The sequence below is a fragment of the Salmo trutta genome, chromosome 23 (genome assembly GCF_901001165.1).
Source record: "Salmo trutta chromosome 23, fSalTru1.1, whole genome shotgun sequence".
In the NCBI taxonomy this organism is placed as follows: Eukaryota; Metazoa; Chordata; class Actinopteri; order Salmoniformes; family Salmonidae; genus Salmo; species Salmo trutta.
The window spans coordinates 44,163,383-44,187,330 of record NC_042979.1 but is presented as its reverse complement, the minus strand read 5'-3'; the positions used below and the strand labels follow the sequence as shown (position 1 = coordinate 44,187,330).

At 44.7% G+C, this 23,948-nt stretch overlaps 1 protein-coding gene across 1 annotated transcript in view; it reads right to left on the bottom strand.

Annotated features, from left to right (window-relative positions):
• fbn2a (fibrillin 2a) overlaps nt 1–23,948 on the bottom strand; it is a 190,817-nt gene that overhangs the window by 147,048 nt on the left and 19,821 nt on the right. Inside the window, exon 6 of the mRNA XM_029710481.1 lies at nt 8,105–8,302. Within this exon, the coding sequence (XP_029566341.1) occupies nt 8,105–8,302 (198 nt within the window). The remainder of the gene's footprint in view (nt 1–8,104; nt 8,303–23,948) is intronic.

The window sequence follows — 23,948 nt, the reverse complement described above, 5'->3', positions numbered from 1 at the left end:
GCCTGGTACGCCTGGTACGTTGATACAAACCGCCTGGTACGTTGATACAAACCGCCTGGTACGTTGACACAAACCGCCTGGTACGTTGATACAAACCGCCTGGTACGCCTGGTACGTTGACACAAACCGCCTGGTACGCCTGGTATGTTGCCTCAAACCACCTGGAACGTTGACAAACCGCCTGGAACGTTGATACAAACCGCCTGGTACGTTGACACAAACCGCCTGGAACGTTGACACAAACCGCCTGGAACGTTGATACAAACCGCCTGGAACGTTGATACAAACCGCCTGGTACGTTGATACAAACCGCCTGGTACGTTGACACAAACCGCCTGGTAACTACTAGAGCAGGTGTTCAAAATGTTTTGTACACTCAGTGTATATCCAAATGGTTTGTGGTATCTGTAGTAGCAACCTATCTCTAGTGGTATAGTGGTATCTGTAGTAGCAACCTATCTCTAGTGGTATCTGTAGTAGCAACCTATCTCTAGTGGTATCTGTAGTAGCAACCTATCTCTAGTGGTATCTGTAGTAGCAACCTATCTCTAGTGGTATCTGTGGTAGCAAACTATCTCTAGTGGTATAGTGGTATCTGTAGTAGCAACCTATCTCTAGTGGTATCTGTAGTAGCAAACTATCTCTAGTGGTATAGTGGTATCTGTAGTAGCAACCTATCTCTAGTGGTATCTGTAGTAGCAACCTATCTCTAGTGGAATAGTGGTATCTGTAGTAGCAACCTATCTCTAGTGGAATAGTGGTATCTGTAGTAGCAACCTATCTCTAGTGGAATAGTGGTATCTGTAGTAGAAACCTATCTCTAGTGGTATCTGTAGTAGCAACCTATCTCTAGTGGAATAGTGGTATCTGTAGTAGCAACCTATCTCTAGTGGTATCTGTAGTAGCAACCTATCTCTAGTGGTATCTGTAGTAGCAACCTATCTCTAGTGGTATATGTAGTAGCAACCTATCTCTAGTGGTATCTGTAATAGCAACCTATCTCTAGTGGTATAGTGGTATCTGTAATAGCAACCTATCATGATTTGATAATGCAACCTATACATTACAGAATAAAGTTTCACATTCTCATGCGAGACAGGAGTCAGGATTTTGGGTTTCGGTGGGATTGGGACTGAATAGGAAACCAGCCTAGGCTCTAGGACAGGAGGGGACTGGATAGGAAACCAGCCTAGGCTCTAGGACAGAAGGGGACTGGATAGGAAACCAGCCTAGGCTCTAGGACAGGAGGGGACTGGATAGGAAAATAGCCTAGGCTCTAGGACAGGAGGGGACTGGATAGGAAACCAGCCTAGGCTCTAGGACAGGAGGGGACTGGATAGGAAACCAGCCTAGGCTCTAGGACAGGAGGGGACTGGATAGGAAAGCAGCCTAGGCTCTAGGACAGGAGGGGACTGGATAGGAAACCAGCCTAGGCTCTAGGACAGGAGGGGACTGGATAGGAAACCAGCCTAGGCTCTAGGACAGGGGGGGACTGGATAGGAAACCAGCCTAGGCTCTAGGACAGGAGGGGACTGGATAGGAAACCAGCCTAGGCTCTAGGACAGGAGGAGAGAGAATTTTCCCTCATGCCTCTCTGAATTGTTAACAGACTGGTACATAGATCTATCAAATGTGACTGTCTAAAGAGTCACAATGACAGTTCAAAGAAGCACACGTTCTTTCATAGGCTACACTGTAGGGGTTTCCTGTAGGCTTTGTTAACTGCATCCAGGTCGCGTGTGCAGTCCGGCAGCATCAATTATGCGTGTGCTTTGAATCCATGCTGATTTTGTGTGAAGTAAATACGCTAGCCTAAAGATTTATGCTAATCTGATGGTGTTCATGTTGTGTATTTTTGTGGAATTGCATTGGTGAAATTATTTAGTGTGAAATGTTTTACAATTTCCCGGATCTCTATTTTTAAGGGGGGGGGAAATGAGAAGAGTGTTCCCGTGACAATCCCAGGATCCCAGTTACCCATGTTAATCCATACACAGTACTAATCTCTGGTAGATCCCAGTTACCCATGTTAATCCATACGCAGTACTAATCTCTGGTAGATCCCAGTTACCCATGTTAATCCATACACAGTACTAATCTCTGGTAGATCCCAGTTACCCATGTTAATCCATACACAGTACTAATCTCTGGTAGATCCCAGTTACCCATGTTAATCCATACACAGTACTAATCTCTGGTAGATCCCAGTTACCCATGTTAATCCATACACAGTACTAATCTCTGGTAGATCCCAGTTACCCATGTTAATCCATACACAGTACTAATCTCTGGTAGAGCAGTCGGATAACCCGAAGAATCATAATTGTTATTATAACTGTTGAAACGGTTGACGATCAGGTTTGGTTAGTTTAGATCTTTCATTGCATTTACAATACACTCAAACCAAAATGGCTGCTTTAGCTTCGGTATATCATAACATGCACGTCTCTAGGCTCAGTTAGATGATGAATGAGCACTCCTCTCTCTCTCTCTCTCTCTCTCTCTCTCTCTCTCTCTCGTCGTCTCTCTCTCTCTCGTCTCTCTCTCTCTCTCTCTCTCGTCTCTCTCTCTCTCTTTCTCGTCTCTCTCTCTCTCTCTCGTCTCTCTCTCTCTCGTCTCTCTCTCTCTCTCGTCTCTCTCTCTCTCTATCTCTCTCTCTATCTCTCTCATCAGTCAGGTTGAGACTACCACATGCACATATTAGGACATACTTGGTTTTGATGTTTCAGTCAGGTTGAGACTACCACAGACCTGTGATGCTCCCCATAAACTCCTTGGCAGGGATTTCAAACATGGAGAGAATGGCTCCATACTGCAGTGATTTAACCCACGCTTGTCTCAGTCTGCAGCATGGCAGCCCTGTCTTCCCCATCACCCCACACTGGTGTCAGTACGCCATCTGGAATGGCTTGGCCTAATGTCTACCACATTGGTGGTGGGGTGACGAGGTGTTAATAAACAACACACTAATGTTTTTTTTTTTGGTTTGTGGCTTTATTCTTTACTAACATCTGCACAGCAGAGTTATATTTGCTGTATTTGTGTATGAAAGGTAAATGTAGATCAAGTAAATGTAGATATATTACATGTAGATATAGGCACATGTAGATCAGATGTAGATATAGGTACATGTAGATATAGGCACATGTAGATCAGATGTAGATATAGGTACATGTAGATATAGGCACATGTAGATCAGATGTAGATATAGGTACATGTAGATATAGGTACATGTAGATCAGATGTAGATATAGGCACATGTAGATATAGGCACATGTAGATCAGATGTAGATATAGGTACATGTAGATATAGGTACATGTAGATCAGATGTAGATATAGGTACATGTAGATATAGGTACATGTAGATCAGATGTAGATATAGGTACATGTAGATATAGGTACATGTAGATCAGATGTGGATATAGGTACATGTAGATATAGGTACATGTAGATCAGATGTGGATATAGGTACATGTAGATATAGGTACATGTGGATATAGGTACATGTAGATATAGGTACATGTAGATATAGGTACATGTGGATCAGATGTAGATATAGGTACATGTAGATCAGATGTAGATATAGGTACATGTAGATATAGGTACATGTAGATCAGATGTAGATATAGGTACATGTAGATCAGATGTAGATATAGGTACATGTAGATATAGGTACATGTAGATATAGGTACATGTGGATATAGGTACATGTAGATATAGGTACATGTAGATCAGATGTAGATATAGGTACATGTAGATAAGATGTAGATATAGGTACATGTAGATCAGATGTAGATATAGGTACATGTAGATCAGATGTGGATATAGGTACATGTAGATATAGGTACATGTAGATCAGGTACATGTGGATATAGGTACATGTAGATATAGGTACATGTAGATCAGATGTAGATATAGGTACATGTAGATAAGATGTAGATATAGGTACATGTAGATCAGATGTAGATATAGGTACATGTAGATCAGATGTAGATATAGGTACATGTAGATCAGGTACATGTGGATATAGGTACATGTAGATATAGGTACATGTAGATCAGATGTAGATATAGGTACATGTAGATCAGGTACATGTAGATGCAGGTGTTCAAGTATTTATTTTCATCACCCCACAAGCTTATCTCAGTCGTCAACTTTACACTAACCAGAATATTTGCAGATCACATAGAACAGGTCAGGTCAGGAGTGTCTCGCTCTCTGTTCACCCCCCTCCTCCCACGCTGCTGGTGCCATGTGAAGTCAGGAGTCTCTCTCTGTTCTCCCCTCCTCCCACGCTGCTGGTGCCATGTGAAGTCAGGAGTCTCTCTCTGTTCACCCCCCTCCTCCCACGCTGCTGGTGCCATGTGAAGTCAGGAGTCTCTCTCTGTTCACCCCCATCCTCCCATGCTGCTGGTGCCATGTGAAGTCAGGAGTCTCTCTCTGTTCTCCCCCTCCTCCCACGCTGCTGGTGCCATGTGAAGTCAGGAGTGTCTCTCTGTTCACCCCCTCCTCCCACGCTGCTGGTGCCATGTGAAGTCAGGAGTCTCTCTCTGTTCACCCCCCTCCTCCCACGCTGCTGGTGCCATGTGAAGTCAGGAGTGTCTCTCTGTTCTCCCCCTCCTCCCACGCTGCTGGTGCCATGTGAAGTCAGGAGTGTCTCTCTGTTTCCCCCCTCCTCCCACGCTGCTGGTGCCATGTGAAGTCAGGAGTCTCTCTCTGTTCCCCCCCTCCTCCCACGCTGCTGCTGCCATGTGAAGTCAGGAGTATCTCTCTGTTCCCCCCCTCCTCCCACGCTGCTGGTGCCATGTGAAGTCAGGAGTCTCTCTCTGTTCACCCCCCTCCTCCCATGCTGCTGGTGCCATGTGAAGTCAGGAGTGTCTCTCTGTTCTCCCCCTCCTCCCACGCTGCTGGTGCCATGTGAAGTCAGGAGTGTCTCTCTGTTTCCCCCCTCCTCCCACGCTGCTGGTGCCATGTGAAGTCAGGAGTGTCTCTCTGTTTCCCCCTCCTCCCACGCTGCTGGTGCCATGTGAAGTCAGGAGTGTCTCTCTGTTTCCCCCATCCTCCCACGCTGCTGCTGCCATGTGAAGTCAGGAGTGTCTCTCTGTTTCCCCCTCCTCCCACGCTGCTGGTGCCATGTGAAGTCAGGAGTCTCTCTCTGTTCCCCCCCCTCCTCCCACGCTGCTGGTGCCATGTGAAGTCAGGAGTCTCTCTCTGTTCCCCCTCCTCCCACGCTGCTGGTGCCATGTGAAGTCAGGAGTCTCTCTCTGTTCAACCCCCTCCTCCCACGCTGCTGGTGCCATGTGAAGTCAGGAGTGTCTCTCGCTCTCATTCTCAGATGGGCCTCTCTCCGTATTTACATACAGTGCCTTTGGAAAGACCCCTTCGCATTTTCCACATTTTGTTACGCCAAGCGTCATGTCTGGAGGAAACCTTGCACCATCCCTACGGTGAAGCATGGTGGTGGCAGAATCATGCTGTGGGGATGTTTTTCAGCGGCCGGGACTGGGAGACTAGTCAGGATCAAGGCAAAGATGAATGGAGCAAAGTACAGAGAAATCCATGATAAAAACCTGCTACAGAGCGCTCAGGACCTCAGACTGGGGTGAAGGTTCACCTTCTAACAGGACAACGACCCTAAGCACACAACCAAGTGGCTTCAGGACAAGTCTCTGAATGTCCTTGAGTGGCCCAGCCAGAGCCCAGACTTAAACCTGATCGAACATTGCTGGAGAGACCTGAAAATAGCTGTGCAGCAACACTCCCCATCCAACCTGACAGAGCTTGAGAGGATCTGCTGAGAAGAATGGGAGAAACTCCCCAAATACATGTGTGCCAAGCTTGTAGAGTCATACCCAAGAAGACTCAAGGCTGAAATCGCTGACAAAGGTGCTTCAACTGTCACAACCGTCGTATGAATAATTGGGGCTCTCTATGGTCAGGGCATGACATCAACAAAGTACTGAGTAAAGGGTCTGAATACTTATGTAAATTTAATATTTCCGTTTTTTATTTTTTAGAAATTAGCAAAAAAAAATCTAAAAACCTATTTTTGCTTTGTCAATATGGAGTATTGTGTGTAGATTGATGAGGGGGGAAACTATATAATCCATTTTAGAATAAGGCTGTAACCTATCAAAAAAGTCAAGAGGTCTGAATACTTTCCGAAGGCACTGTAGATTCACATCTCGCTCTATCCCCCCACCCCCTCTCTCTCTCTCCCTCTCTCTCTCATTCTGACCTCACATCACTGCTCGACGGGGGCTTTACAGGCGCCTCCTTGTTGCCGTGGCAGTGGGCGGACGGTCACCATGGCACTTGGCGGGGTGCGAGGGCTTTAGAGGAGATTTAACACCTAGCTGTTCATTCACTCCTCTAACAGAGACAGCACCAAGGCTGTGTAAGGCCCAACACAGTACATCCTCCTACTACATGCACTGCTGTATGGAAGGGCCATTATAAAATGTTCCAGGGGCCCCACTCACTCCTTCTCCCTCTCTCTCATTCTCTTTCTACCTTTATGGACTGACTCTCTCATTCTAATCCCTCCCTTCATGCTCTCTCTCTCTCTCTCCATTTCCCTCCCTCACTCCCTCCATGCATTCTCTCCCCCATCACTCCCCCCCTCCATGCTTTCTCTATTTCTCTCTGTTTATCCCTCCCTTCCTCTTTCCATGGGCTCTCTACACAAGGACAGAGGCAGTTACTTATTCACAGAAGCAGTGCTGGAGAGTGGAGATTATGAAGTGCCATGAACGGTGCTTCTGTTTAGTTGATATTGTCAGGAGGGAGTAGCTTAAGGTTGACCTTTTAGTGACCTGAGGTTTTCACTCCCATTTATTTGTTCATTCATTCACTTGTCACTATATGAGACCATAGACATTATAGGAGACCGTCTGCACTCTTTAAAGTCCTTTATACTAAATAGTGTAATAAGACACATAGAGGGGCCTTCACTGTTTCACCATAGGAGGGGATTAGAAACCCCAAGGAGGGATTTATGCTCTGCGTTCGTAATGGCACCCTATATTTCCGATATGCCCATCGTCAAGATCTGCTATTTCACAGTTACTGTCTAGTACAGATGCGATGGTTCAAAAGTTACTTTTCAAAATGGCCGTGCTCTAGCACCGGTACAGTGTTAATGTGACGAACTTCGAGAAGCCGACTTCATGGCCGCGTAGTAAGTTTGTTTGCTATCATCTAACGTTAACATTTAACAGAAGCTCTTATCCAGAGCGACTTACATTTAGTGTATTCATCTTAAGATAGCTAGGTGGGACAACCACACATCACAGTCATAGTAAGTACATTTTTCTTCAATAAAGTAGCTATCAGCAACGTCAGAGCTAGGAAGAGAGAAAAATAAGAGTCAAGAGTTCACAAAAGGCTTTTTTTTGTGGGGGGGGTTGTGTGAAATATTGCCTCTAACGATGCAGTGACATGCACGCACACACACGCACACACACACACACACACACACACACACACACACACACACACACACACACACACACGAGCACACACACGAGCACACACACAAGCACACACACACACACACACACACACACACACACACACACACACACACAAGCACACACACACACACACACACACAAACGCCTGGGTTCAGGCCAATTCAATTCAGGAAGTAAACTGAAGTAAAATTCCAATTCAATTATTGAAAAATGGCATCTGTTTTCAATGACTTCTCAAAAAGCTGAAAAGGGAGAAACTATTTATGTGAAAAGTCTTCAAATTTTTCGATATTAAATTAAAATCTCTTCCTGAATTGACTGACTCAGGACCCTTAGTCCGTCAGCAGACGAGAGACGTAGTGGATATTTGCTGTTTGTGTAATTACATGTTGATAATTGTTACGCATTATCAATTGTAGCTACACCTCCTCTCGTCCTACAATTATAATTTTAGCTCACCCAGTTATCTTGATTTTGACCTTATATGAACACAATTCGACGAAAAAAAACATTTTTGTTGACCAAGCTTCACAAACACTTGACAAAAAAGTGTGTCCAATTAATTAGTTAATTAATATAAAAAAAATATTGGAAAGCTAGTTTAATCTTGACGTATCCCACTCCTCACCCTGGCAAGCTCCGGTGCGTATGTTGGGGATGAAGCCTCGGCGGCATGGCTGGGGCTGGGCCGGGCACATCTCGCAGGGGTGTCCCCAGGCACGCCCCACCGTGGCACAGCACAGGGTCTTGGTGCACACGATGCCACTCACCTGGCCCTGGCACATCTGGTTGCTGACCTTGGTGAAGCAAGGGCCTGTCCTGTAGTCTGGGAGAGAGCAAGGGGATTCCATTAGAAACAATAGAAGTAGTTGGTAGTTACAGTGCACATTCGGAAAGGATTCAAACCCAACATTTTGTTACGTTACAGACTTATTCTAAAATGGATTAAATCGTAGCCCCCCCCCTCATTAAGCTACACATAATACCCCATAATGACAAAGCAAAAACAGGTTTTTAGAAATGTTTGCAAATGTATAAAAAAGAACAAACGGAAATATCACATTTACATAAGTACTCAGACCCTTTACTCGGTATTTTGTTGAAGCACCTTTGGCAACAATTACAGCCTCGAGTCTTCTTGGGTATGACGCTACAAGCTTGGCACACCTGTATTTGGGGTGTTCAGGTTTCTCTCAAATACACCTGTATTTGTGGTTCATGTCCGGCCTATGGCTGGGCCACACAAGGACATTCAGAGACTTGTCCCGAAGCCACTCCTGCGTTGTCTTGGCTGTGTGCTTAGGGTCTTTGTCCTGTTGGAAGGTGAACCTTCTCCCCAGTCTGTGGTCCTGAGCGTTCTGGAGCAGGTTTTCATCAAGGATCTCTCTGTAACTTTGCTCCGTTCATCTTTCCCTCGATCCTGACTAGTCTGCCAGTCCCTGCCGCTGAAAAACATCCCCACAGCATGATGCTGCCACCACCGTGCTTCACTGTAGGGATGGTGCCAGGTTTCCTCCAGACGTGACGCTTGGCATTCAGACCAAAGAGTTCAATCTTGGTTTCATCAGACCAGAGAATCTTGTTTCTCATGGTCTGAGAGTCCTTTAGGTGCCTTTTGGCAAACTCCAAGCAGGCTGTCAAGTGCCTTTTACTGAGGAGTGGCTTCTGTCTGGCCACTCTACCATAAAGGCCTGATTGATGATGTGCTGCAGAGATGGTTGTCCTTCTGCAAGGTTCCTTCACAGAGGAACTCTGGAGCTCTGTCAGAGTGACCATCGGGTTCTTGGTCACCTCCCTGACCAAGGGCCTTTTCCCCGATTGCTCAGTTCGGCTGGGCGGCCAGCTCTAGGAAGAGTCTTCGTGGATCCAAACTTCTCCCAATTAAGAATGATGGAGGCCACTCTGTTCTTGGGGACCTTCAATGCTGCAGACATTTTTTGGTACCCTTCCCCAGATCTGTGCCTTTACAAAATCTTGTCTCGGAGCTCTACGGACCATTCCTTCGACCTCATAGCTTGGTATTTGCTCTGACATGCACTGTCAGCTCTGGGACTTTATATAGACAGGTGTGTGCCTTTCCAAATCATGTCCAATCAATTGAATTTACCACAGGTGGACTCCAATCAAGTTGTAGAAACATCTCAAGGATGATCAATGGAAACAGGATGCACCTGAGCTCAATTTCGAGTCTCATAGCAAAAGGTCTGAATACTTATGCAAATAAGGTATTTGTGTTTGCAAAAATGTCTAAAAACCTGTTTCCACTTTGCCATAATGGGATATTGTGTGTAGATTGATAAGGAAACAAATCATTTTATACATTTTAGAATAAGGTTGTAACGCAACAACATTTTTGGAAGCACTGGAGAGCCTCTCGTGTCTATATCTGCTACAAGGCTAACATAATGGTGATGTCTACGAGGCTAACATAATGGTGATGTCTACAAGGATAACATAATGGTGTTGTCTACAAGGCTAAAATAATGGTGTTGTCTAGAAGGCTAACATAACGGTGTTGTCTACAAGGCTAACATAACGGTGTTGTCTACAAGGCTGACATAATGGTGTTGTCTACAAGGCTAACATAATGGTGTTGTCTACAAGGCTAACATAATGGTGTTGTCTACAAGGCTAACATAATGGTGTTGTCTACAAGGCTAACATAACGGTGTTGTCTACAAGGCTAACATAACGGTGTTGTAATCATAATCAGTAATCATAAACAATGTTATATAGAGTCGTGACTGCTGATGTCATGACAACCGACAATGTACTGTAACAAAAAATCCAATCACAAAAACATTGCTTTGTTAGGGATACTGTTGGTAAGCAATATGATAGACCTCTAATCAAATCAAATCAAATTGTATTAGTCACAAGCACCGAATGCTTACTTACAAGCCCTTAACCAATAATGCAGTTCAAGAAATAGAGTTAAGAAAATATTTACTAAATATAAGTAAAAAATTAAATAACAATAACGAGGCTATATACAGGGGGTACCGGTACCGAGTTAATGTGCAGGGGTACAGGTTAGTCGAGGTAACTCTAGCTCTCCTTCATAACAGTTTTTATACTGAATATGCTAAGTCAGCTGTCATCTTCATAGATACTCTACATTTTTCCTTTGTTTTAAAAGGGAGTTTGTTTACTTATTTGATGCATAATTTAAAACTTATCTGAAGAACAAAGAGCAATGTTACATAGTATTCAATAACATCAGATCTACAGCCCAGAAAAGTAGAATGGGGGTTCCTCAAGGATCAGTTCTAGGCCCTCTTCTATTTTGACGACGTTCCTGATGAGAGTAGATTTCCCCCTATCCTTTTGTATTTGTATTGTTTATTGATAGAGAATGAATGAAGGGGAGACAGATAAAGGTGGAAATATAGTCTTGAGATGAGGGATGGAGCCGGGGTTCAAAAAGGTGGCAGATTCAACCACAAGACCAACCCTAAGCACTATTTCACTTCTCCACATGAGTAACATTTTACATGCTACTTATAAAAATGGGCATTCCTACAGAAGTGAATGTTGGCTTTGGTCTTAGATTACCACAAAGGGAAAACCTCGGAGTAGATGGCAAACACATCCAAAGACATAGCAATACAGTACATCACAACTACAGATGTAGGATCTTAATTTGATCACTCGTTTGTTGGTGAGAATGCACAGCAGGGAATACAAACTTGTAGTATATTCGAGGTTCAAAAAGGCTTCTAAAGTTTGTAATTTCCACTATAAAAATGTCAGACTTGATTTTCCCTAAAGAAAAATGTATCAATGTAACGTGGGTCGACTAAAGGAGACAAAGGCGCAGCGTGTATAGTGCTCATATTTGACTTTTAATGAAGACACTAGAACAAAACAACAAAACAACCGACAACAGTTCCGTAAGGTACACTTTGACAAAACAGAAAACAACTACCCACAAAAACCCAGGAAAAAAAACGACTTATATATGATCTCCAATCAGAGACAACGAGGATCAGCTGCCTCCAATTGGAGATCAACCCCAACATAGAAATAGAAAAACTAGAACTTAAACATAGAAATAGAAAACATAGAAAACCCTAAAACACCCCCTGTCACGCCCTGACCTACTCTACTATAGAAAATGACATCTTACTAGGGTCAGGACGTGACAATCAACCCTTACAAAAAAATTCCATTAACTATAATCCACATAATAATTCACAGAGCTGATGAAGGCATAACTGCCGAAACACACTAGCCTGCCTGGCCAAAAAATAAAAAGGTGAAATGAGGTGACATCATCTGTAACCATGGTTTCTTAAAACATTCTTATGACATTTTTGCAATGTAATACCATCAACTTGGTTTAATTCTATTAGCTTTATTAACTATCAATCGAATATTTAAATGTAACCTTTATTTAACGAGGCAAGTCAGTTAAGAACAAATTATTATTTACAACGATGGTCTACCGGGGAACAGTGGGTTAACTGCCTTGTTCAGGGGCAGAAAAACAGATTTTTACCTTGTCAGCTCAGGGATTTGATCGCTCTAACCACTAGGCTACCTGCCACCCCATATGGTAAGTGTATACAGACAGTGTCCAATAATGTATGCTGTGTGTAATGATGTATGCTTTTCGTCTTGTCCAAGCTCAGATCTGAGAGAATTTTCAGAGAAATAGCTTTTCTCAAATTCAAACAAAGTTGTTTCATGAAGAAAAATTGTTTCTAGTCAAAAAGAAAGCAATGTTGATATGGCCCAAACCGCCTCTGAAATAATCTTTAAACAAGCTCCAAAAAATGGAGAGAAAAAAATAAAATCGGTCGAAGTAAGTACTCTGTGTCTCTAACACAACTGAAAAAGGGCCATTGGACGCTTAAAGTATCTTCTCCCCAGATGGGGCCAAAGGCTGATTCATGAGAAACGATGGGATGAAAACAGAAGCCGACAAGTGAATATGCATGTAAGCATGAGGGATTTGAAGTGATGACATGGCGTAGTGCTAGTAGCTGAGAAGACACCTCCACCACCAGATCTATGGCTTTCCAGTGTTAAACCTTGTTTGTATTATTAATTCACCCTAGATCTTTTTCAATGCAATCCATAACGCAAATATGTCCCCATAAACCCAGTAGTCCTCACATCTACTGTTTAACATATGTGTGTCTGTGATTATACATGTTAGGAAACACATCAATACAGCTGCACTGAGAGAGAGAGAGAGGGAGAGAGAGAGAGAGAGAGAGAGAGAGAGAGAGAGAGAGGGAGAGAGAGAGAGAGAGAGGGAGAGAGAGAGAGAGAGAGAGAGAGAGAGAGAGAGAGAGAGAGAGAAGAGAGAGAGAGAGAGAGATTTGTTTATCCATATGTTTCCCATGCCAATAAAGCCCCTTGAATTTAATTGAATTGAGAGAGAGAGAGAGAGAGAGAGAGAGAGAGAGAGAGAGACAATGAGAGAGAGAGAAGATAGAGATAGAAGGAGAGGGGGGAAAGAGAGAGCGAGAAAATGAGAAAGAGACAGATAAAGACAGAGAGAGAGAGCGAAGGAAGGGGGAGGGAAGGGGGGGGGGGGGGGGGCTCTGAAAGAAACTCTGAGTGCTGTCCAGGTCTAAACATGGTGGTACTTCATTCCAGGCCCAAACCATTTTAACTGAATTATAAACATTTACAAAGAAGGGCTGTGGCCAACTGGGACAGAGTGAGTAAGTGAGTAACTGAGTGACTGAGTAAGTGAGAGTGAGTGAGTGAGTGAGTGAGTGAGTGAGTGAATGAGTGAGTGAGTAAGTGAGTAACTGAGTAAGTGAGTGAGTGAGTGAGTGAGTGAGTGAGTGAGTGAGTGAGTGAGTGAGTAAGTGAGTAACTGAGTAAGTGAGAGTGAGTGAGTGAGTGAGTGAGTAAGTGAGTAACTGAGTAAGTGAGAGTGAGTGAGTGAGTGAGTGAGAGTGAGTGAGTGAGTGAGTGAGTGAGTGAGTGAGTGAGTGAGTGAGTAACTGAGTAAGTGAGAGTGAGTGAGTGAGTGAGTGAGTGAGTGAGTGAGTGAGTGAGTAACTGAGTAAGTGAGAGTGAGTGAGTGAGTGAGTGAGTGAGTAAGTGAGTAACTGAGTAAGTGAGAGTGAGTGAGTGAGTGAGTGAGTAACTGAGTAAGTGAGAGTGAGTAAGTGAGTAACTGAGTAAGTGAGAGTGAGTGAGTGAGTAACTGAGTAAGTGAGAGTGAGTGAGTGAGTGAGTGAGTGAGTAACTGAGTAAGTGAGAGTGAGTGAGTGAGTGAGTAAGTGAGTAACTGAGTGAGTGAGAGTGAGTGAGTGAGTGAGTGAGTGAGTGAGAGTGAGTGAGTGAGTGAGTGAGTGAGTGAGTGAGTGAGAGTGAGTGAGTGAGTGAGTGAGAGTGAGTGAGTGAGTGAGTGAGTGAGTGAGTGAGTAACTGAGTGAGTGAGTGAGTGAGTGAGTGAGTGAGAGTGAGAAGAGCTGTTGGTCCATACAGGATGTTAGACACAGGCCAAACATCTATCACATTAGAGTGGATTAGATCATGCACAGGCAGTTTCATTTAGATGACCAAGGGCCCAGCCAATTCAGAGTTGGATAAGGGAGCACAAATTGGTCATTGACGTCAATGTGAGCGGAAATTCCAGTTAAGCGTCCAGATTTAGTGAGAATACGGGCCTATATGGACAGTCAGTCAGTATGACACGTTACAGTACTAAATATAGTATCTTTATATAATGAAACGTTACTGTGGCAGTAGTACAGTGATGTAGTAGCAGTGCTGCACGTCCTAACAGACCTTTTGAATCAAATGTGGATATTGAGAGATAGTTCAAAGAGAAATAGATCAAAGTGAATAATCATGTGTTGACTTTTGATAGGCTAATTTTGATAGGCTAATTTTGATAGGCTAATTTTGATAAGCCAATTTTGATGAGCTATTTTGCTCTTCTGTTTTGCTTATCTCCAGCAGGTTTTGATGTTAAGTTGCTAGCAAAGAACTAGTCTCTTTCATGGTGTATATAGCAAGTAAATAGGACACTCGTTTAAGGTAATTGAGGGTCAAGTTAAGCTATTTATAAAGGATTTGTTTTTACTTCAGGGTTGAGAGCTGTGCATTCTGGCTGCACCTCGACTGTAGGTCATTTGAGCACTCTTTTCCTCAGTAGAAATGTTAAATCTAGACTCTTTAAACCCAGTGTGTAAATTTAGATTGACAATGACCACACACACTAATGAGACTATAAACACAGACGCAAACAACAGTGTTTTTCTCCAGTGACACCCAGGAGCAGTTGTGACTACATCTTGTTGTAATTCAGACAACATGGAGTAATCTCACCAAACAAGCTCGGTCTAAAATAAACAGCTCATTTAGCCTCTTGTTTTTGAGTTTGAGGACAAATTCAAATCAGAAGGATTAAAGGGGCAATCTGGCATTCTGACAACAACGAAATGGATACCCCAGGGCTTCCCGAGTGGCGCAGCAGTCTAAAACACTGCATCTAGCAGTGCTTGAGGCGTCACTACAGACCTGGGTTCAATACCGGGCTGTGTCACAGCCGACTGGGAGACCCATGAAAGGTGCACAATTGGCCCAGCGTCGTCTGGGTTGGGGGAGGGTTCGGCTAGCCGGGATGTTCTTGTCCCATCGTGCTCTAGTGGCAGGCCAGGCGCATGCTTGCTGGGTTAAGCAAGCAATTGGTGAATTGAGGTGGTAAAATATAAACCAACTGGAGAAAAAAGGGGTCAAATATAAACCCAGCAAAAAAAGAAACGTCCTCTCACTGTCAACTGTGTTTATTTTCAGCAAACTTAACATGTGTAAATATTTGTATGAACATATCAAGATTCAACAACTGAGACATAAACTGAACAAGTTCCACAGACATGTGACTAACAGAAATTGAATAATGTGTCCCTGAACAAAGGGGGGGGGTCAAAATCAAAAGTAACAGTCAGTATCTGGTGTGGCCACCAGCTGTATTAAGTACTGCAGTGCATCTCCTCCTCATGGACTGCACCAGACTTGCCAGTTCTTGCTGTGAGATGTTACCCCACACTTCCACTGTAACACACAGCGTTGAGATTGACTGCAATGACAACAAGCTCTGTCCGATGATGCTATGACACAGCGCCCCAGACCATGATGGACCCTCCACCTCCAAATCGATCCCGCTCCAGAGTACAGGCCTTGGTGTAACGCTCATTCCTTCGACGATAAACGAGAATCCGACCAACACCCCTGGTGAGACAAAACCGCGACTCGTCAGTGAAGAACACTTTTTGCCAGTCCTGTCACGTCCAGCGACGGTGGGTTTGTGCCCATAAGCGACGTTGTTGCGGGTGATGTCTGCCTCACAACAGGCCTACAAGCCCTCAGTCCAGCCTCTCTCAGCCTATTGAGGACAGTCTGAGCACTGATTGTGCGTTCTTGGTGTAACTCGGGCAGTTGTTGCCATCCTGTACCTGTCCCGCAGGTGTGATGTTCGGATGTATCGATCCTGTGCAGGTGTTGTTACATGTCGTCTGCCACTGCGAGAATGATCAGCTGTCTGTCCTGTCTCCCTGTAGTGCTATCTTAGGCATCTCACAGTACGGGCATTGCAATTTATTGCCCTGGCCGCATCTGCAGTCCTCATGCCTCCTTGCAGCATGCCTAAGGCATATTCACGCAGATGAGCAGGGACCCTGGGCATCTTTCTTTTGGTGTTTTTCAGAGTCAGTAGAAAGGCCTCTTTAGTGTCCTAAGTTTTCATAAATGTGACCTTAATTGCCTACCGTCTGTAAACTGTTAGTGTCTTAACGACCTTTCCAAAGGTGCATGTTCATTAATTGTTTATTGTTCATTGAACAAGCATGGGAAACAGTGTTTAAACCCTTTGCAATGAAGATCTGTGAAGTTATTTAGATTTTTACTAGTTATCTTTGAAAGACAGGGTCCTGAAAAAAGGATTCCTTTTTTTGCTGAGTTTATATATATAATAGTGGATACCCCATAACTTTTTTTGTAAACAGCTGTGGGATGAGGCTGCAGAAATGTAACCACTCTCAAATTCATAGACAGAGCTATGGATACAAGGACTGGCCATCCTTGAGATCAAAAGGATAGTTTTATCCATGTTTTGAGGCTTTACTGCGTTTGTTTACAATTACATTGTTTACAAACAACGGAGTAAAACAAAGCTTATATTGTAGTTTCTGATGGGGTACGACTGTTGAACTAAGCTCATGGGGAATTAATAAGATATATTCTTCAAAATCAATGGGTATACTGCACGGTAGCGTATTCGCACCAACAGTCTCTACGAAATGAGGTAAATACCAATAAATTCTTGAAATATGATGTAAACAAACAAGCTAAAAAAAAAAGCTAATGGCTTTCTAATGCAAATGCACCACCGCTCCCGAGTGGCACAGCGGTCTAAGGCCGTGCACCTCAGGGCAAGAGGCGTCACTAGAATCCCTAGTTCGACTCCAGGCTGTATCACATCCGGCTGTGATTGAGAGTCCCATAGGGTGGCGCACAATTGGCCCAGCGTCGTCTGGGGTAGGCCGTCATTGTAAATAAGAATTTGTTCTTAACTGGCTTGCCTAGTTAAATAAAAAAATTATTGGAATGATATTAGTGGAATATTCTTAGATTTCTTTAGTTGAAATGTTGGTAATGAGTGTCAACATGAATGTACTGAACTACAGAGTATGTGGAATTTCATTAACAGGAGTCCATACAGGACTAACCCCAACCCTACCATCAACAGGAGTCCATACAGGACTAACCCCAACCCTATCATCAACAGGAGTCCATACAGGACTAACCCCAACCCCATGTAGGATTCATCAACAGGAGTCCATACAGGACTAACCCCAACCCTATCATCAACAGGAGTCCATACAGGACTAACCCCAACCCTATCATCAACAGCAGTCCACACAGGACTAACCCCAACCCTATCATCAACAGGAGTCCATACAGGACTAACCCCAACCCTACCATCAACAGGAGTCCATACAGGACTAACCCCAACCCTATCATCAACAGGAGTCCATACAGGACTAACCCCAACCCTATCATCAACAGGAGTCCATACAGGACTAACCCCAACCCCATGTAGGATTCATCAACAGGAGTCCATACAGGACTAACCCTACCATCAACAGGAGTCCATACAGGACTAACCCCAACCCTATCATCAACAGGAGTCCATACAGGACTAACCCTACCATCAACAGGAGTCCATACAGGACTAACCCCAACCCTACCATCAACAGGAGTCCATAAGGGACTAATCCTAACCCCATGTAGGATTCATCAACAGGAGTCCATACAGGACTAACCCCAACCCTATCATCAACAGGAGTTCATACAGGACTAACCCCAACCCTACCATCAACAGGACTAACCCCAACCCTATCATCAACAGGAGTCCATACAGGACTAATCCCAACCCTATCATCAACAGGAGTTCCTACAGGACTAACCCTATCATCAACAGGAGTTCACACAGGACTAACCCCAACCCTATCATCAACAGCAGTCCACACAGGACTAACCCCAACCCTATCATCAACAGGAGTCCATACAGGACTAACCCCAACCCTACCATCAACAGGAGTCCATACAGGACTAACCCCAACCCTATCATCAACAGGAGTCCATACAGGACTAACCCCAACCCTATCATCAACAGGAGTCCATACAGGACTAACCCCAACCCCATGTAGGATTCATCAACAGGAGTCCATACAGGACTAACCCTACCATCAACAGGAGTCCATACAGGACTAACCCCAACCCTATCATCAACAGGAGTCCATACAGGACTAACCCTACCATCAACAGGAGTCCATACAGGACTAACCCCAACCCTACCATCAACAGGAGTCCATAAGGGACTAATCCTAACCCCATGTAGGATTCATCAACAGGAGTCCATACAGGACTAACCCCAACCCTATCATCAACAGGAGTTCATACAGGACTAACCCCAACCCTACCATCAACAGGACTAACCCCAACCCTATCATCAACAGGAGTCCATACAGGACTAATCCCAACCCTATCATCAACAGGAGTTCCTACAGGACTAACCCTATCATCAACAGGAGTTCACACAGGACTAACCCCAACCCTACCATCAACAGCAGTCCACACAGGACTAACCCCAACAGGAGTCCATAAGGGACTAACCCTACCATCAACAGGAGTCCATACAGGACTAACCCCATGTGGGATTCATCAACAGTCCATACAGGAAGTACATTTTTGTGAATGTAAGCCATAGAACTTTATTCAGAGCCTGAAAAGGAAATTCCTTTTCAAAGAAGACAGAAGTTGGAATGAGACGAAAGAAAAGTGGCATACATCTGCCGCATTTACACACATACCTATTCCTGATTTAGGAACTGAGTCCATTTAATACCAGACGCTGATCCTTCCCCTTCAATAGACTCTGTCTGAGTCCCAAATAGCATTCTATTCCCTATAGTGCACTACTTTAGACCAGAGCCCTATGGGAGTAGTGGACGAAAGTACTGCACTACTCCCATAGGGAGAAACCTCTGAGTCATCCCGCTGACCTCTCTTTCCACTGTTGAAGAAGCCTCCACTTCACTTTTTAACAGCTCGGAAGCTTTGCCATCACATAAATGTATTATTAGTCATAGCATTTTTCCTTTCATTCTGATTATGATAACAATGCATAATACATAGATAGTCTAAAAAAGAGTGGTAACCGTGGGGATTTTGACTAAAAACAGTATGGTTTACGGGGACTTTTATTTTGAAATAATTTACTGAATATTCTGACACACTGTCCCACATTTATGTCATATATGACATGGATGTTGCATAAATACAAGGGCTGACAAAACATTTATGAAGGTGTTATGAAGTCTTTCTGTCAGACGCAATTAATTATGTATAGCCCCTTCATATAAAGTATTACCTATTGTTTTATAAGGCAATCAAATATCTCCTTTAGGGATAAAAACCCAATTGTTGTATCTTATTTAAACAACAATTATTTTATGAAGGTATTGGAGTGACTTTCAATACACGGCAGATGTGATGACAACCTGGTTAAGCAAAAGGTTTTCATGATAAATATATTCAGTTTCAAGCGAACCAGCTGTAGACTCAATCACATTGTTGTGCACGGTCGGAACAACAATAACCACTTTGTTTTAGCCTGAAATGGCCATTGGCCTATATTCCCTGTGTGGGTGACTGTATTAAATATCCTGAAAGAGCTAAGACCTGCTAAAATCATGTTACGTCAACCAACTGACCATCAGATATAGCCAGACATTCTTGGTGAACGATAGAAACAAGATGAAAGTCAAGTAAGGTGAGTTGAAATCAGTTATATATTCATTACATATGTTTTTTATTTAACTAGGCAAGTCAGTTAAGAACAATTTCTTGTTTACAATGACGGCCTACCCCAGACAACGCTGCGCTATGGGACTCCCAATCACAGCCGGATGTGATACAGCCTGGATTTGAACCAGGGACTGTAGTGATGCCTCTTGCACTGAGATGCAGTGTCTTAGACTGCTGTGCCACTCGGGAGCGTTGGTCAACCCATTAATGGAATACTGGGCTCCTATTCATAAAGCGTCTCAGAGTACATTGATCTAGGATACTGTGTGGCTCAGTTGGCAGAGCATGGTACTTGCAACACCAAGGTTGAGGGTTTGATTCCCGTGTGGGACCAGTATGAAACTGTTTTCCGTCACTACCGCAAAGTTGAACTACTACTGTTTTTTTGATTATTTTATTAGTCACATGCACAGGGTCGCAGATGTAATTGCAGGGTACAGCGAAAGTATTAAGCTCTGAGCTCCAACAGTGCATGTAAAAAAGAGAAGTGAATGAAACAATAATACAAAAAAAATAACAATAATATATACATATTTACAACTGTAACAATGATAAATGTCCATTGGGGTGGTGGGGGAAGGGTAAATGTCCATTGGGGGAGCAGTGGGGGGAGGAAGGTAGGAAGTCCACGGGGCAGGAAGGAGACAGGGGGAGCGGGTAGCTGCCTAGTGGTGGCTATTCAGCAGTCTGATGGTCTGGGGGTAGAAGCTATTGGCCAGTCTGACAGTCTGACAGGTACCACCCTCTGTAGCGCCTTGCGGTCCGCGGCTGTACCAGGCTGTGATGCATCCCGACAGTATGCTCTCGATGGTGCTCCCGTAGAACACTGTGAGGGCCCCCTCGGGGACAGGCCAAATTTCTTCAGCCTCCTGAGGTTGAAGAGTTGCTGTCGTACCTATAGACCACAGTGTCCTTGTGGTTTGACCATTTCAGCTGCTCAGAGATGTGTACGTCGAGGAACTTTATGTTTTTTACCATTTCCACGGCGCCCCGTTGATGGGGGCGTTCTCAGCCTGGTTCCTCCTGAAATGCACAATCAGCTCCTTTGTTTTTTTGACGGTGAGGGAGAGGTTGTTTATCTGGCACCACGCCGTCAGTGTGCCTACCTCCTCTCTGTAGGCCGTCTCGTCATTGTTGGTAATCAGGCCTACTACTGTTGGTCGTCAGCTAACTTGATGATGGAGTTGGAACTGTGAGAGGCCACGCAGTCGTGGGTATACAGGGTGTACAGGAGGGGACTGAGGACTCACCCTTGTGGGGCCCCCCGTGTTGAGGATCAGTGTGGAAGAGGTAATGATGCCTACCTTCACCACCTGGGGACGGCCCGTCAGGAAGTTCAGGACCCAGTTGCATAGGGAGGAGGTCAGTCCCAGGGCCGTGAGCTTCGTGGTGACTATGGTACTGAAGGCCGAGCTGTAGTCAATGAACAGTGTCGTCACATATGCATTCCTTTTGTCCAGGTGGGTGAGGGCAGTGTGTAGTGCTATGGCGATTGCATCGTCTCTGGAACTATCGAGCGGTAGGCAAATTGGAGAGGGTGGAGTGTGCCGGGGAGGGAGGAGGTGATGAGGAGGAGATGACTAGCCTCTCGAAGCACTTCATGATGATGGAAGTGAGTGCTAGTCATTCAGTTCAGTTAGTTTCCCTTTCTTGGGCACGGGGATAATAGTGGCCTTCTTGAAGCAGGTGGGGATAATGGCCGAGCTAGAGAGAGATAAAAAATGGTCTTCAGCTGGCAGCCATGAAAGGGTTAACACACTTGAAAGACTTACATACGTCCTCCGTGGAGGCCGTAGCCCTCATTGTCCTCACGGGCGCTACTTGGTAGCTCAGAGTCGTTATGCTTGAAGCGTCAGAAAAAGGTGTTTAGCTCGTCCGGTAGGGCGGTGTTGGTGTCCCCAACATGACTGGCTTTCTTTTTTGTGATCTGTGATGTTAGAAGCCCCTGCCACATACACATCGTGTCCGACCCACCGAATTGCTCCTTCACTTTGTCCCTATACTTGTGTCTTGCCATCTTGATCGATCTGTGTAGGTCGTATTTGTACTGTTAAACCATACAATTGTCTCCAGTCACCTTGCCATGTAAATAAGCAGTATCTCTCTCCTTCAGTTTCCTGACAAGGCTGGCATCAATCCACTGTTTTTGATTCGGGTAAGTTTTGAAAGACACCATCGGTATCACATCATCTATGCACTTTTTTATGAATCCGGTGACTGGGTCGGCGTATTCATTCATGTTATCCCCAGACGTGCCCCGGAACATATTCCATCCATGTTATCAAAACAGTCTTGGAGCATGGATTCTGATTAGTCAGACCAGCGTTGTACAGACCTGACCACCGGAACATCCCTCTTGAGCATTTATTTGTAGGTGGGGAGGAGCAAAATGGAGTTGTGGTCAGATTTGCCAAAAGTAGGACGGGAGAGGGCCTTATACCACTGTCGAAAAGGCGTGTAGCAGTGGTCAAGAGTGGAATTTCTGCAAGTTGGACAGTTAATGTGTTGATAGTAACTCAGGAGCATGGACTTCAAATTACTTTTGTCAAAGTCCCCCCCGACAATGAACGCTGCCTCCGGGTACGCAGTCCCCAGTTTGTCGATTGAAGATCTTTCAGAGCATTTTTGGTGTCGGCTTGGGGCGGGATGTACACAGCCGTGGCGATAGTCCCTGATAACTCTCTCGGAAGATAAAAAGGGCGACATTTGATGACCAAGTATTTCAAGTCGGGAGCAGAAGCTCGCAAGTTCCTGTACATTTCCATCATCGCACCACTTGTTATTGGTCATGAAGCAGACACCACCGTCTTTGTTCTTGCCAGAGAGAGCCCATTTCCTATCCGCTCGATGAACTGTATAACCCGCTGGTTGTATTTAAGCAGTTTGGATGTTGGAGGAAAGCTACGTTTCTGAAAAACAGAGTGTGTTGCAGAACCTGATGTCCCTCTGCAAGGAGATCCTCGCTCTGAGTTCGTCCCTTTGGAAGGAGATCCTCGCTCTGAGTTCGTCCCTCTGCAAGGAGATCCTCGCTCTGAGTTCGTCTCTTTGGAAGAAGATCCTTGCTCTGACTTCGTCCCTCTGGAAGGAGATCTTCGATAATGAGTTCGTCCCTCTGGAAGGAGATCCTTGCTCTGACTTCGTCCCTCTGGAAGGAGATCCTCGCTCTGAGTTCGTCCCTCTGGAAGGAGATCTTTGCTCTGACTTCGTCCCTCTGGAAGGAGATCCTCGCTCCGAGTTCGTCCCTCTGGAAGGAGATCCTCGCTCTGAGTTCGTCCTTCTGGAAGGAGTTCCTCACTTGGAGTTTATTCACTGACCATCAGTACGGACGAGGTTGAACTATTACTGTTGTGATATGGCTCACATCTATAGTAGGGACAAATCAGTGAAGGGTACAGAGAAAGGTAACTTGACCCCTGATCTGTTTGTGCTCATTGTCAAGCATGTTTGGCATGACAATGAGTGACAAGGAGTTGGCGCACAAACAGGCTGGCACAGAGGCTAAGATAAATTATTTTTCTGATTGGAATTTATGGTGCATTCCAATTCGCTAACCTAATCCCCACCGTATACACCTGTTTATAGGCTAGACATTTTGCTGACACCTGTTCAAAACTCTCTGATCTGATCTTCTAGAGAAAATAAAAGCATGAGAATCAGAACGCACCACCTGTCTGGGTCGGACTGGCTTTCAGGGTACCCAGTCAGCTGACACGGGAGAGAGGAAATAAGGCTAGAGTGAGCTTACTGGATCCCTCCATCGCCCCACTGTCCGTTACTATGGCCTATCCTAATGCCTCAGCAAACATGTGTTCTACACTAGGGCCCAATAAGCCTTGCTTTTCAGCTAACATTACGCCTTGCAGTTCAGCTCACAATACGCCTTGCAGTTCAGCTAACAATACGCCTTGCAGTTCAGCTAACAATACGCCTTGCAGTTCAGCTAATAATATGCCTTGCAGTTCAGCTAACAATACGCCTTGCAGTTCAGCTAACAATACGCCTTGCAGTTCAGCTAACAATATGCCTTGCAGTTCAGCTCTGCAGTGGTCTAAGGCACTGCATCTCAGTGCAAGAGGCATCACTACAGTCCCTGGTTTGAATCCAGGCTCTATCACATCCGGCCATGA